Source organism: Rhinatrema bivittatum, chromosome 13 (genome assembly GCF_901001135.1).
Source record: "Rhinatrema bivittatum chromosome 13, aRhiBiv1.1, whole genome shotgun sequence".
NCBI classification, from domain to species: Eukaryota; Metazoa; Chordata; class Amphibia; order Gymnophiona; family Rhinatrematidae; genus Rhinatrema; species Rhinatrema bivittatum.
Window position 1 is genome coordinate 77,017,409 of NC_042627.1, and position 12,075 is coordinate 77,029,483.

Below are 12,075 nucleotides of genomic sequence, written 5' to 3' on the forward strand. Positions count from 1 at the left end.
TAATTTGCCCAAGTTCACACAGAAATTGTAGAGGAATTTAATTGACCTGATTAGTAGCTGAGTGCTGTGGCCACTAGATCCACCATCTTTTGTTTCTATAAGCAGTCCTTGGTTAATGGTCCTGCTGGTTGGATTTTGTCACCTCCTCTTGCAGTTGATTTTATTTTGTCACAGCCCTGTTCTTCAGAGGGCTCCCTCGAAATCCTGATGGATCTAACTCTCTCCCCATTCCCCTCACTATTTTATATCCCTTCCCAGTAACTGTCCTTGTCTGGGGCAGAGTAAATGGGTGGCCATGCAGTCATGGGCTGTGTAAATCAAGCCATTTGGCATCACCACTTTGCAGTGACTTAACTTGTCCCCTCCCTCCCCCCAAGGAGCTGTTGGCGCTTTCTACAGTATCCCCAGCCACCACCCCAGAGAGTGGAAGACCTGAGCAGAGAATCAAACCCAGATCCCGCTGTCTGCAAAGGGCTGACCCAATGTTTCTTTCTTTAATTTCAAGCTATGTTTAAATAATGCCAGATTTTATTTTTCTCACACTCAGGTTTTAGCTTGTGGTGTGGATCTTAGTTCTATAATCATAAACATTTTAAATCTTAAAATCTACATTTACCAAGTTGTCCTGATTTTAATTTGTTTGAAAATCATAAATAAAGAAATGAAAAGAAGAAAAAATTAATTTACATTTTATATTTTTACTTATATACTGCCCTTTTCCAAAATGGACCCGGAGTGGTTTCCATAATGTAATCATTTTGATATTTGTTCTTCATCAAATGATAATAGCATTTGTTTGCCTGTTAATATAAAATGGAAACATAATATACCTTATTGGTATCCTACATTAATAATCCACAACATGTATTTGATTGCAAAATGTATGAGCAGTCTTCATTTGTCTGCACTCTTGCGTTGGTGCAATATTTCATAGTATTGGATATGTACAGTTTTGTCCGAGGTGGTGTGCTGATTTTTCATGACACAATTTTTATTTATAGGTTTTTTTAAGAAGATCCACCAAGATTTAGAGGAGCAGACGCAAAGGCGCTGGGAACAGAACTGTGTACCATGCGTTAGGATAGTAAAAGAGGGGACATTGTTTTGGAACATACTGTTGTACTGGATTATAAAGAGAAAATGGGAAGAAAGAAAATACAGATTACCAGGATAGTGGATGAACGGAATAGGCAGGTAAGAAATGCTGTTTCCTTCACTCTTCTTTGTAAGTGCCATCACGTGTGGAAACTTGAACACTGCAGTTAGAATATTTTTGCCCAAAATTTATATTTTGCCACACTATATTTTTTAGTTATCCTAAACCCTGCCAGTACTCTTTATTAACAGAACATGGATATACTTGCATTTAAATGGGTTTTTCCTTGTACTTCACCTGGGCGGTAAATGTGGCACTCAAACTATACATCCCAGTCAGAAAGGCATTCAAATGCACAATGATTATTTGCATACTGCTTGTGTCTGTTTGTAAATGTGTCGCACAACTATCAACCTTTTTGTAAAGGACCTTCATATAACATCTGTGCCCAGGTATCAAATTTACTTATGAACCTTCGGTCTCAGCGGATCATGTGAAATGATTGGTCCATAATCAGTCTATTCTCATAAACATTCACATTCAAACTATTTTTTTTTGTTTTTCGTAATGCATTTAAAAACAAAAGCATTGGCTTCCTGCTTCCTTCAAAAACTCCTTGTTATTGGGTGATTACACAAAATATACACATACGTATTGGACATGTGGAAGGGCACACAGAAAATGTGTTGAATTAGCATAGGTTTAAAGCTTTTGAGCAGTAATGAAAGTCCGTTTCCAACCTCTTCTGAATTCCGGCCCATATTTTACACCTTGCAAGGTGGGTTTCCTGGCAGAAAACCTGATAAGATTTTCTGGTTCTGCTGAATTTCTTACAAATGTTTCGTTTTCAAGAGCACACATGTCCCATATTGAGAGAACCATTTGTTGCATAAACAAGGCTGCAATCTGAAAACTTTTTTTTGTTTTCAATCGCAATGTAAAATATTAAACGAGTAAGCAGCAAGGAAACGCTCCTCAGTCCTTATCCATTCCATACTTGCTGGTGCTCCTTGCAGGGAGTGAGGGCACACAGGCTCGGGTTTCCTTTTTCTTGGCTTGTTGTGTGGCTTCCCATATTGGGGCAGGCTGAGTTACTGTTGGTCAGTATGGGAAGCATGCAGGCATATTGGTGGAGTCTGCAACTGCAGATAGCTGTTATTTATAGTTAGCCAATTTAAATTTCAGTTGTTTTAAGAATTAACTAATTAAACCATTATTTACATCTTTGGCTTTCACCCCTTTTATTTTTATAATGTCAAATAGTCCAGCAAAATTGAGCTTGTTGTAAAACATCTGCATTTGTGAACTACCGGTATTTTTTTTAAACATTTCTTTGTTAACATATATTGAAACATACAGAACAAAGAAACAAACCAAATAGAAAAACAAAAAGGAGTAGTCATTACCATAGAAACCTACATCATAGATACATCCTCATCCCAATCCGAGGATTGCATGTTCCTTTCAATTAAATGTTCCATTAAGCAAACATCCAGTTTGAAAAATGTAAGCCAGTTAGACCAGATTTTCTTATTTATTTATTTTTATTTATTTAACTTTTTTATATACCAACATTCAAGACTGTGGTCCCATCATGCTGGTTCACAAGAAACAGGGGTGTAATTATAAAAAACTTTACCATATAAACAATAGTGCAGAAAAGCAGTTACATATAACAAGGAAAACAATAACTTGGAATGAGAAGGAAATGAAGATCAGATAGTTATATATATGTATAAATAACATTGTAAGAGGTGGCTATTAACGCTAATACTAGCGGAGCGTGTTGAATGAAGGGAGTTAGATGGAGTTGGAGTTAGGAAAGGCCTGCGTGAACAGCCAGGTTTTGAGTCTTTTCTTGAATGTTGAGATGTTGGGTTCCATTCTAAGATCCGGGGGAATGGAGTTCCATAATGTTGGACCGGCTGTGGAGAATGCCCGATCTCTAAGCGTGATGTGTCTGGTAGTCTTGGCTGGAGGTACTTGAAGTGATCCTTTGTAAGCATCTCTTGTCGGTGTTGTGGAATGGTGTAATCGGAGGGGGTTATGGAGATCGATTGGGGCTAATTGATGGATGTTTTTGAAAATGGTGAGAATGGCCTTGTAGATTATTCTGAAGTGGATGGGCAGCCAATGGAGGTCCATCAAGATAGGTGTTATGTGTTCTCTTCTCCTGGTGTTGGTGAGTATACGGGCGGAGGCATTTTGGACCATTTGTAATGGTTTGGTGTGTGATGAAGGGAGACCAAGCATGATGGTGTTACAATAGTCCAGCTTTGCGAAAATGATTGATTGTAGAATCGTTCTGAAGTCATGTGTGTGGAAGAGAGGTCATATTCTTTTCAGCACTTGGAGCTTATAAAAGCAGTCTCTGGTGGTTTTGTTGATGTTAGCTTTCAGGTTAAGGTGATTGTCAATTTGAACTCCTAGATCTCTCACTTGTGTAGTGTTTGGTACGGTAGGATGGGTGTATGTGATGGAGCTGTTTTCTGGTGTGATGAGTAGAAGTTCTGTTTTTGATGAATTTAGTATCAGGTTGAGACTTGTAAGAAGTTGTTTGATATTTTGGAGGCAGGATTCCCAGTGCAACAGTGTTTTTGCGAGCGACTCTTATATTTACCCATACAAATTTAAGCTAATTAGACCACATTTTATTTACCCATAAATAGCTTTTTCTTTTGGTCTAATATCCAGGGTGTCCATAAGCCAGACCTCTCTAGTGGGTTCTTTCTCTTCTTTCCAGTGTAAGGTGATACTTCGTCTAGCCAAGGCTAAGTCTACACCCACACTTTTATCCAAGCTTCCTAGCTCCTCAACTTCTGAAAGATATCTAAGAAGAATTATTAAAGGATCACATGTAATTGCTGTGTGGCACACGCTGTTGATGACAGAGGTAACATCCTCTCAAAATGTATGCATCTTTTCACATTGCCAGCCCATAGGAAAAATGAACTTTTTGCTATACACGCACCTTGTACAATCTGAAGAAGCCAACCAGCTCGTTTTAAATAACCGCTGAGGTAAAATCTATTCTGTGACTGAAATGAAAGTAAATAAGCTGCAGGTTAATACTGATGGAGACAAGGGTAGAGGACCTCAGAGCCTCTTCCCAACCCCTTCTCCACACCACTTCTGCCTCCAGCTCTGCACCTGTGCAGGCTGCTTCCCTTCATCTTTCAGAATACTATAAGGGATTATGGTAAGTTTTGAGCTGTATTTAACTATCACCTTTTCAGCTTTGTGATCTGAATTAGCGACCAGTTTGACAGCAGCAGATAAACACTGTACTCTCTGAATGATTTTATGGATAGGAAAACATTTTCTGTTTTCTCTTTTAGTTAGCTTAAATGGGGCGATATATTCCAAACATTTTCTGTGCAGCTGATATGGAGCTGTACATCTTAGCTTTATTTGCTGAAATGGCCCCTCAACTAATTTGGATGTGGGCTAGATTTATTTATTTATTTATTTATTAAATTTATATACCGGAAGTTCCTGTATAGTATACATATCACCCCGGTTTACAAGGAACCGTAACTATCGCTTCATTTAGCGATTTATATTGAACATAGCGATTACATAGATGAATTGTATAGTATAATTAGAGCTGCAAACTCCCAAATATTTTTGGTTAACCTGGACTACTGCTTTAAACTCAGCACTCAAAAGTTTATGAATTAAATGTAGTGCCCCTTAGATGGAAACCATTTGTGAAAGGAATTTTATTGAACCACAGTGTATTTAACAGTTGGTTGAAGTACTCTTTTTCCAGAACGTTGTTTCAGATGTAAATATGATAAAGGAAGGTTGTTTATTTCATTTGAGCAATTTGTAGTGTAAGCTAAAGGTTGTTTGACTCAATAACCTAAGTCCTGGACTTTTGCCCAGTGGATGAAAAGATTGAACACTCCAGAACACGTTGTTTCATCCATTTATCCACTTACTTTGAAAGAGCAATATCTGCTTTATCAACACCCATCAAAATTTATATTGACTTAGTTTTTTTCTGGTTGAATAGCCAAATGCGAAGCTCTACTATTGGTACTACATACAAACACGCATTTAATGTATCATAGTGCCGTCTTTAAAACTGATGTGTTCTGAAAAATATTAGGGATCTATAGTATATTTTATTTATCTAAAAATGTTTATATACCGCTTTTACAACTTATGTTGGTCAAAACGGTTTACAGGTTAAAATAACATATATAATTAAGGAATATAAAAACAGTGAAGGACATAAAAGGATATAAACAAAAGTAGCAGTAACATAAAAATAACATCAATATGCCATATCAGAGAGTGGTCAATTCAGATGAGGGTTAGTACTGTTTCAGCACTACGGGAGGGCTTAGGTGGCTGTTGCTGAGTAGCAGCAATTGATTTAAAGGCCATTGAAAATAGGAATGTTTTTTAAGGGTTTTTTTTTAAATTCCTTATGAGAAGATATATAGGGAAATAGCACCTATACTGCTCATTGTTGCTCCATGATAATTCAGATTTTATGCTGCTTTAGCAAAATGCAATATTTATTTTATATTGGGCATGTTTCCTCCTTTATAAGAGTGCTCAGCAATAAAAAGGCACTTATTTGTAAGATAATAACAGAAAAGCATCAACTGGCCCACCTACTTTGCTCATTTGTCTTTGCCTAGTTTTCTAGGCAAAGTAGATGAGCATAAATTCTCATATTTAAACTAATACCAGCAAATCTCCCCTTCTCCTACCCCCTAAAATCTTTTACCCAACCTCTCAGCCCAGTTCCAACCACTGCCCTCTCTATCTGTCCTAAGACCGCTGCTAGGCCATTCCACACATGGCCTTCCTTGCTGGTTATTACAAGTCTCATACTTAATCCTACAGCCACGTCGCTTCCTTAGGACAAAGTTTTGTAATAATCCAAACAGTTATCAGAACTAGTTAGTCTGTAGTCTGAACATCTATCCACCCAGTGCTTGTTGATGTATGATTTGTAACTGTAGATGCTCCATGCAGGCCATCCCTGCCTCTTCGCAGCCGAACTGCCGTTCTCTGCATATTGCTTTGTCTTTCTCCCTCTTTGGCTCTCTAACATTTCATATTACTGAACAAACACTCTCAAGAACCATCATTTCTTCTAATTTGTTACCTCCCATCTGCTTTTACTAAAACACTGTGCCCTGTCCCAAGTATATTTTAAATTCTGTCACAGTTTTGTTGCTTCCTCTGCTGGCATTCCTCAAACAAAATAAGTTTTCTGAGGTTTGCACTAAATCCATATTTTATTGTGTTTTCTTGGTGTCTGTTTGAAATAAGATATTGGCTATATTTTTGTCTGCTAAAGTGACACATTGATTTAATAGATGAAAGTCAGATTTACAGGACAAGGAAAAAGTACCATCCAAGTATGGATATTAACCATGATATACTGGTATGTCATTAATATGCATGGATCTTAAACTCGTTCAACTAAATCACAGAAACCTACAAATTGCCATTTTATCATCCCTTTGAAACTGTATTCTTTAATATTTGCCCTCTTTAATTTCATTTTGTTTTCTTTACCTATTACAATATTTGACAGATGAAAATAGATTGAAAATTATTACACTTAGCGATTTTATCTTCACCCGTTTTATAAATATTTAGGAAGAGTAGATATTGGATTAAAAGAAAAATTTAAATAAGATAAGACTTGCCATACTGGGTCAGACAAAATGTCTATCAAGTCCCAGTATCTTGTTTCCAACAGTGGCCAATCCAGGTCACAAGTACCTGGCAAGATTCCAAAAAGATCAATAGAGTCCATTCTGCTTATCCCAGAGATAGACTTGGGGAAATCCACGCTTATCTATAATAATGATTTATGGATTTTTTTCTTCCAGGAACTTGTCCAAACCTTTTTAAACCCAGCTACATTAACAGCTTTTGCCACATCCTCTGGCAACAAATACCAGAGTCCAATTATGCGCTGAGTAAAAAAAAAAATCTGTGTCTTAAAGAACTTCTTTGTATGTTCCCTAGTCTTTTTACTTTTTGAAAAAGTAAACAACTGATTAACATTTCCTTGTTTCATTCTACTCATTATTATATAGACCTCTATCATATCTCTCCCAAGCCCTCTCTTCTTTAGCCTTTCCTCTTAGGGGAATCGTTCTATCCCCTTTTATCACTTTTATCACCTTTCCCTGTTTTCTAATTCCATTATATCTTTTTTGAGAGGCGGTGACCAGAAATGCACACAGTACTCAAGGTTGAGTCAGAATACAGAGGGAGAATGGGAGAAAAGCGTTAGTAAATCAGGCCCTTAGATTGTGAGCCCTCTGGGAACAGGGAAAGATCTACAGTGTCCAAATGTAATCTGCTTTGAAGTGCCTGAAAGAATATAAATTGAATAAATAAAATAATATATAATACCTAAATGTAGCACACCTTGATCTACCAATGAAAAGATGTAATCTAAATAAATACATAGCAATTTCAAAAGTACATCTGATGTTCCCCTCTTCTCCCAGGTCACCTGCACAAAAGAGCAGCTACAAACTGCATAATTTGTTTTAATGTGCATACTTTACTCATATTTTCAGACTACTCTGTTTCCCTTTGAGCCACTTGCATAGTTTGCTACTACATTGACTCTGAAAATTGCCGCCTCTTTTTTTTTCTAACAGAGGAAAGCCCAGGAATTCATCTTCTTCACTATTAGGTTTTCCTGTTGGCAATAATATTTAATCTTGAAATGGAACCTTCTGCATTTGTTCCCTTTTTTTTTTTTTGTCTTGCATAAACATCGCTCAGGTTTCTGTGAGTATAGGGAACACAGCATGTACAGAGGAAGATTCAGATTGCCAGAAACTGCAACTATGCCTTTTAGTGACTGCTTTCACATACAGGCCAGGAATAGACATGAGATCTCTTGTAACTGTTCCTTTTTTAAATCATATCTGTGTAGATTTTTATTACTAATTCTTAAAGTAGAAAACCCTTGTAAAGGATTGAGCAATTAAAATGGTTTTCTTTCTGTAGGTGACCTTCACGAAGAGGAAGTTTGGATTAATGAAGAAAGCGTATGAACTCAGTGTTCTGTGTGACTGTGAAATAGCACTCATCATTTTTAACAGCTCTAACAAACTCTTTCAGTATGCCAGCACTGACATGGACAAAGTTCTCCTGAAATACACAGAATACAATGAACCCCACGAGAGCAGAACCAACTCTGATATTGTTGAGGTAATGCATTGCTCTTTAAACTATTTGACACATTGATAAAGCAAATTGCATCATAGTCTAATGACTTGTAATATAAAACCGCATGTCTGTGATGCTGAACTGACTTTTATTTTGTGGGATGTAAAATATCTTAGTAATTACAACCCAGTTATTTAGGATGGTATTGAACATTTAAAATCAAAATAGATTTTGTGCATGGCGTAGTGTTAGTAGACTGCTGGTTACTGGTTTACCTTATAGGTTTTGATGTTACATGATCAGAGTGTTCTTATGCTTAAATAGATAAGATTTAATTGTCCTTTTAAATTTTTCTAGCAACCTGCTGTCTTTGAACAAAAAAAAACATTATTGAGAACCAAGTCTCATACGGCATAGATTGTAGCAATTTTCAAAAGCACACTTACATGCATAAAGGTACATTTACTCGTGTAAAATTCAGTTTTCAGTGTGTAAATGCTTTTGAAAATTACTCCCTTAATATGTTATATGGCAAAATATATCTCTAAATCAATGTGAAGCTTACCTGAAATTTGTATTGTTATGGTTTCAAATGTACTTGCTGTAGCCATTAGGATTCTAATGATCAGTAATCAGAAACTGATATGATGTTTTTAACAGATATGCTTTTTCAAATATCGGTGTAAAAAACCAAATAAAAATAAATACACTTCTAATTTTAGGGTTTTCCCCCCCCCCCCCCCATTTTATTCATGTGGAAACATTCCCTGGCACAAGTAGTGTCTTCTCAGAGGCTTTACCACATGATTAAAACCTTATCACAACTTCCTACATCTATCCTATTGAATCTTAAACGATCACATTAGTATTTTATTTAGTCTAAGATTATTGGATCCCATTTGTTAACAAGTGGGCCCTTGTATTTATTGGTACAATAGCAATATATAAAGGGCAGGGATTTCAGATTCCTTGCTAGAAAGAGTTCAGTGAGGCTGTGATAATCCCCCAATGACATGTTTTCCTAACTCTTGATATGATGGTGGATTAATGTGCAATTTATGAATTAATGAAATAAATGTTTGAAAATATGAAATACGACCAGACAGAGGTGAACACCACACAACAGAAAATGCTAAGAGGGTGTGGTAGATTTGACAATGGGGTACAAAGCACATTAAATCAGTTATTAACTGAATTAAAAAAGTCTTTATATTAAAACATGATTAACAATAAATATATATAGCTAGAAAAATTAAAATTTCTAAAAAAAAAAAAAAAAAAGTGATAATCCAAAAACTGATTATTCATAAAAGCCTGACATGGTAATGTTTTGATAGTTGTACCTCCACAGAAGTAGTATTGTAATCTGAAGCTCACTGTCCCCAGAGAATATTTCAAGTTCAGAGAGCTCCAATTCCATTTATATCCAGTATTCAGGATTACTGGATCTTGTAATTGTATCTTGTCGCAGTCATCACGCAAAGTATTATAAGTCGTATCAGTGAAATTATCTCTGCATATCACTTGGTGGTGGCCAAATCATTGGAAGAGCCAATGAAATGATATATACTCTTCTAATATTCTCACAGTGTTTAAGATATGGTTATGCTCGCAGTGTCCTATTTGTTGGTTAGTGAGATCTGAGATAAAAATTTGATAGAAACGTTGTTTCAGTGTCAGTGTGAGCCAAAAGGCAAAATAACTGGAGAGATTTTCCTGCACTAAAAGATTACAGCTTCTGTTTGCAGAATATTAGCATGAGAAGGGTGACTTTATTCTAGAGATATATTGTCCTTGTGCTTCTTCCACTGGTTTGACTATCACCAGAATATTAGCATGAGAATATAAGAAGGGTGATTTTATTCTAGAGAGATATCTTATCCTTGTGCTTCTTCCACTGGTTTGTCTACCACCAAGCAATGAGCAGGTAGGATTTGGGTGATTAATCTACTCCCATCTCCTCTCCAGTTTTGCATCAAAGCAGCAGTCTGTGTACTTCTGGTACATTCTATGGTATGATTCATAGGCTTTACATATCATGTAGTAATACTGCGTCATACTTTATTTTTATGTCTGTCTTATGTAAACTGTAGCGATGGAGCTATACTGTGCAACGGTATACAAAAATTGTATAAATGAGATTTAAAAAAGGCCAAGCTTAAAATTAAGCAAAAGGCAGTAGTAAAGTATTGTGTATTTCAAATTAAAATTCATGTTTGTAATGCATTTTCTGTTTCTTCAAGTTCAAATGAATAAATAACTGAATGGGGGCTGAAGTAGTTAACCTGGCCTTTTAGTTTTTTAGAATTGAATAGCTGTTGATCTTACATATCGTGTAACTTTCTTTGTTAGTGTGTAGACAGTGTGCATATTTTCCACTTGGAAATTGTTTTTCTGTAATCACTGTTATGTGATACAAACTTACTTAAAATGCATTTTTTCCTAGTAACACTTGTAGTCTTTCATATTTTTATTAATAAAGTAGTGTATATTCAGTCTTCCTTTTAGTTTCTTATTTTAAAAAAATATGAGTAGTTATGTCCGAGCCAAAGACAGTGTAGCAGTGTTGTGGTGGAACTAATATTTTAAAAAACAAAGATGTAGATGACTTTCCAAATAATGATTTTACAGTTCAGAAGTGAATGCTTGATAGCAGGATTCTTCTACTGACTTAGCTTTGCTGTTTTAAAAAATCTATGGCATTAGAGCTCTTGATGTCCCCATTGTTCGACAGAATGTACTCATTGGTATGTTTGGAGAGGATTTTTCATTCTGTAAAGGTCAATCTTCATCATTCATTGAGGTCCCACTAATGACCAGATGAACAATGTGAGGTTCATATTCAAAAGCATTTAGCCAGCTTAACTCAGAGATTAACCGGATAAATGAGTATTTGGAAATCTAGCCAGTTAATAACTGGCTAGGGTAGGGCCATTCCAGGGGTGTAACTGGGAGGAGTTATTAGCTGGTTAAGATAGCCGGCTAAGCCTGGTTGGGCCAAAGAGCTGGCCTAGAGTTAGGAAGCTATAGTTAGCTGGCTATATTCAGTAGTGCGGTTTCACTATTGAATACACCTCCAAAGTTAGCCAGATAAGTTTATCTTGCTGGACTGTCTGAATATGGACCTCCGAGTGTCTGCACTAGAGACTATCTTGTTCAATTATGGATTTTAATGCCTGGCATGGGGCCAGTTATTTTGGTGAGATAACAGGGAAAAGCAATTAATGTAACACTGGCATGTCTTTTTATCTTGTTTAATCTGTTAATTCTGAGGATCTTGAACAATAGTGGTTACATTAGGTAGAAACACAGACACTTTAGAAAGCAAATTGTAAGAAAGAGGAGGGGGATCCACAGAGAAAAAGATAATCATTTAGGCAGTTAATTAGATAAGTGTGTTTGTTTGATTTTGAACAGTACTCTGGGTTTGTCGCTATTGTCAACTTATAACACATTTATTTATTTATTTTTATTTAATTTTTTTTTCTATACCGGCATTCGTTGGTGGAACATCATATCTGTTTACAGACAAACAATGAGGCAGCAACATAGCTTTATAGTGTAACAATGAGAATATAGACACGGGGGACAGTTATATCTGGGAGGATTGAGAGGCTTGAAAATGTGCATTAGTAATAAGCCCATTCAAAGGTAGTTAAATATTGCAGTGTATGGGAAGTGCATAATTGAGATCTGTGGTAGCGGAGAGTTCAGACTGAGTTCGGGTGTTAGAGAGGGGACTGGACAATTCAGAGCGGCAGAGCTGGAGAGTGCAGCCAAAGAGAGGGATGGAGCTCAATTTCCATCTGTGG

At 36.3% G+C, this 12,075-nt stretch overlaps 1 protein-coding gene across 8 annotated transcripts in view; it reads left to right on the plus strand.

Annotated features, from left to right (window-relative positions):
- The window catches only part of MEF2A (myocyte enhancer factor 2A), a 183,501-nt gene that overhangs the window by 65,029 nt on the left and 106,397 nt on the right, over positions 1-12,075 (plus strand). For all 8 annotated transcript variants that reach the window (XM_029574543.1, XM_029574544.1, XM_029574537.1 and 5 more), the window contains 2 exons: positions 1,002-1,194; positions 8,102-8,305. In XM_029574543.1, the coding sequence (XP_029430403.1) occupies positions 1,141-1,194; positions 8,102-8,305 (258 nt within the window). In that variant the 5' untranslated portion in view covers positions 1,002-1,140. The remainder of the gene's footprint in view (positions 1-1,001; positions 1,195-8,101; positions 8,306-12,075) is intronic.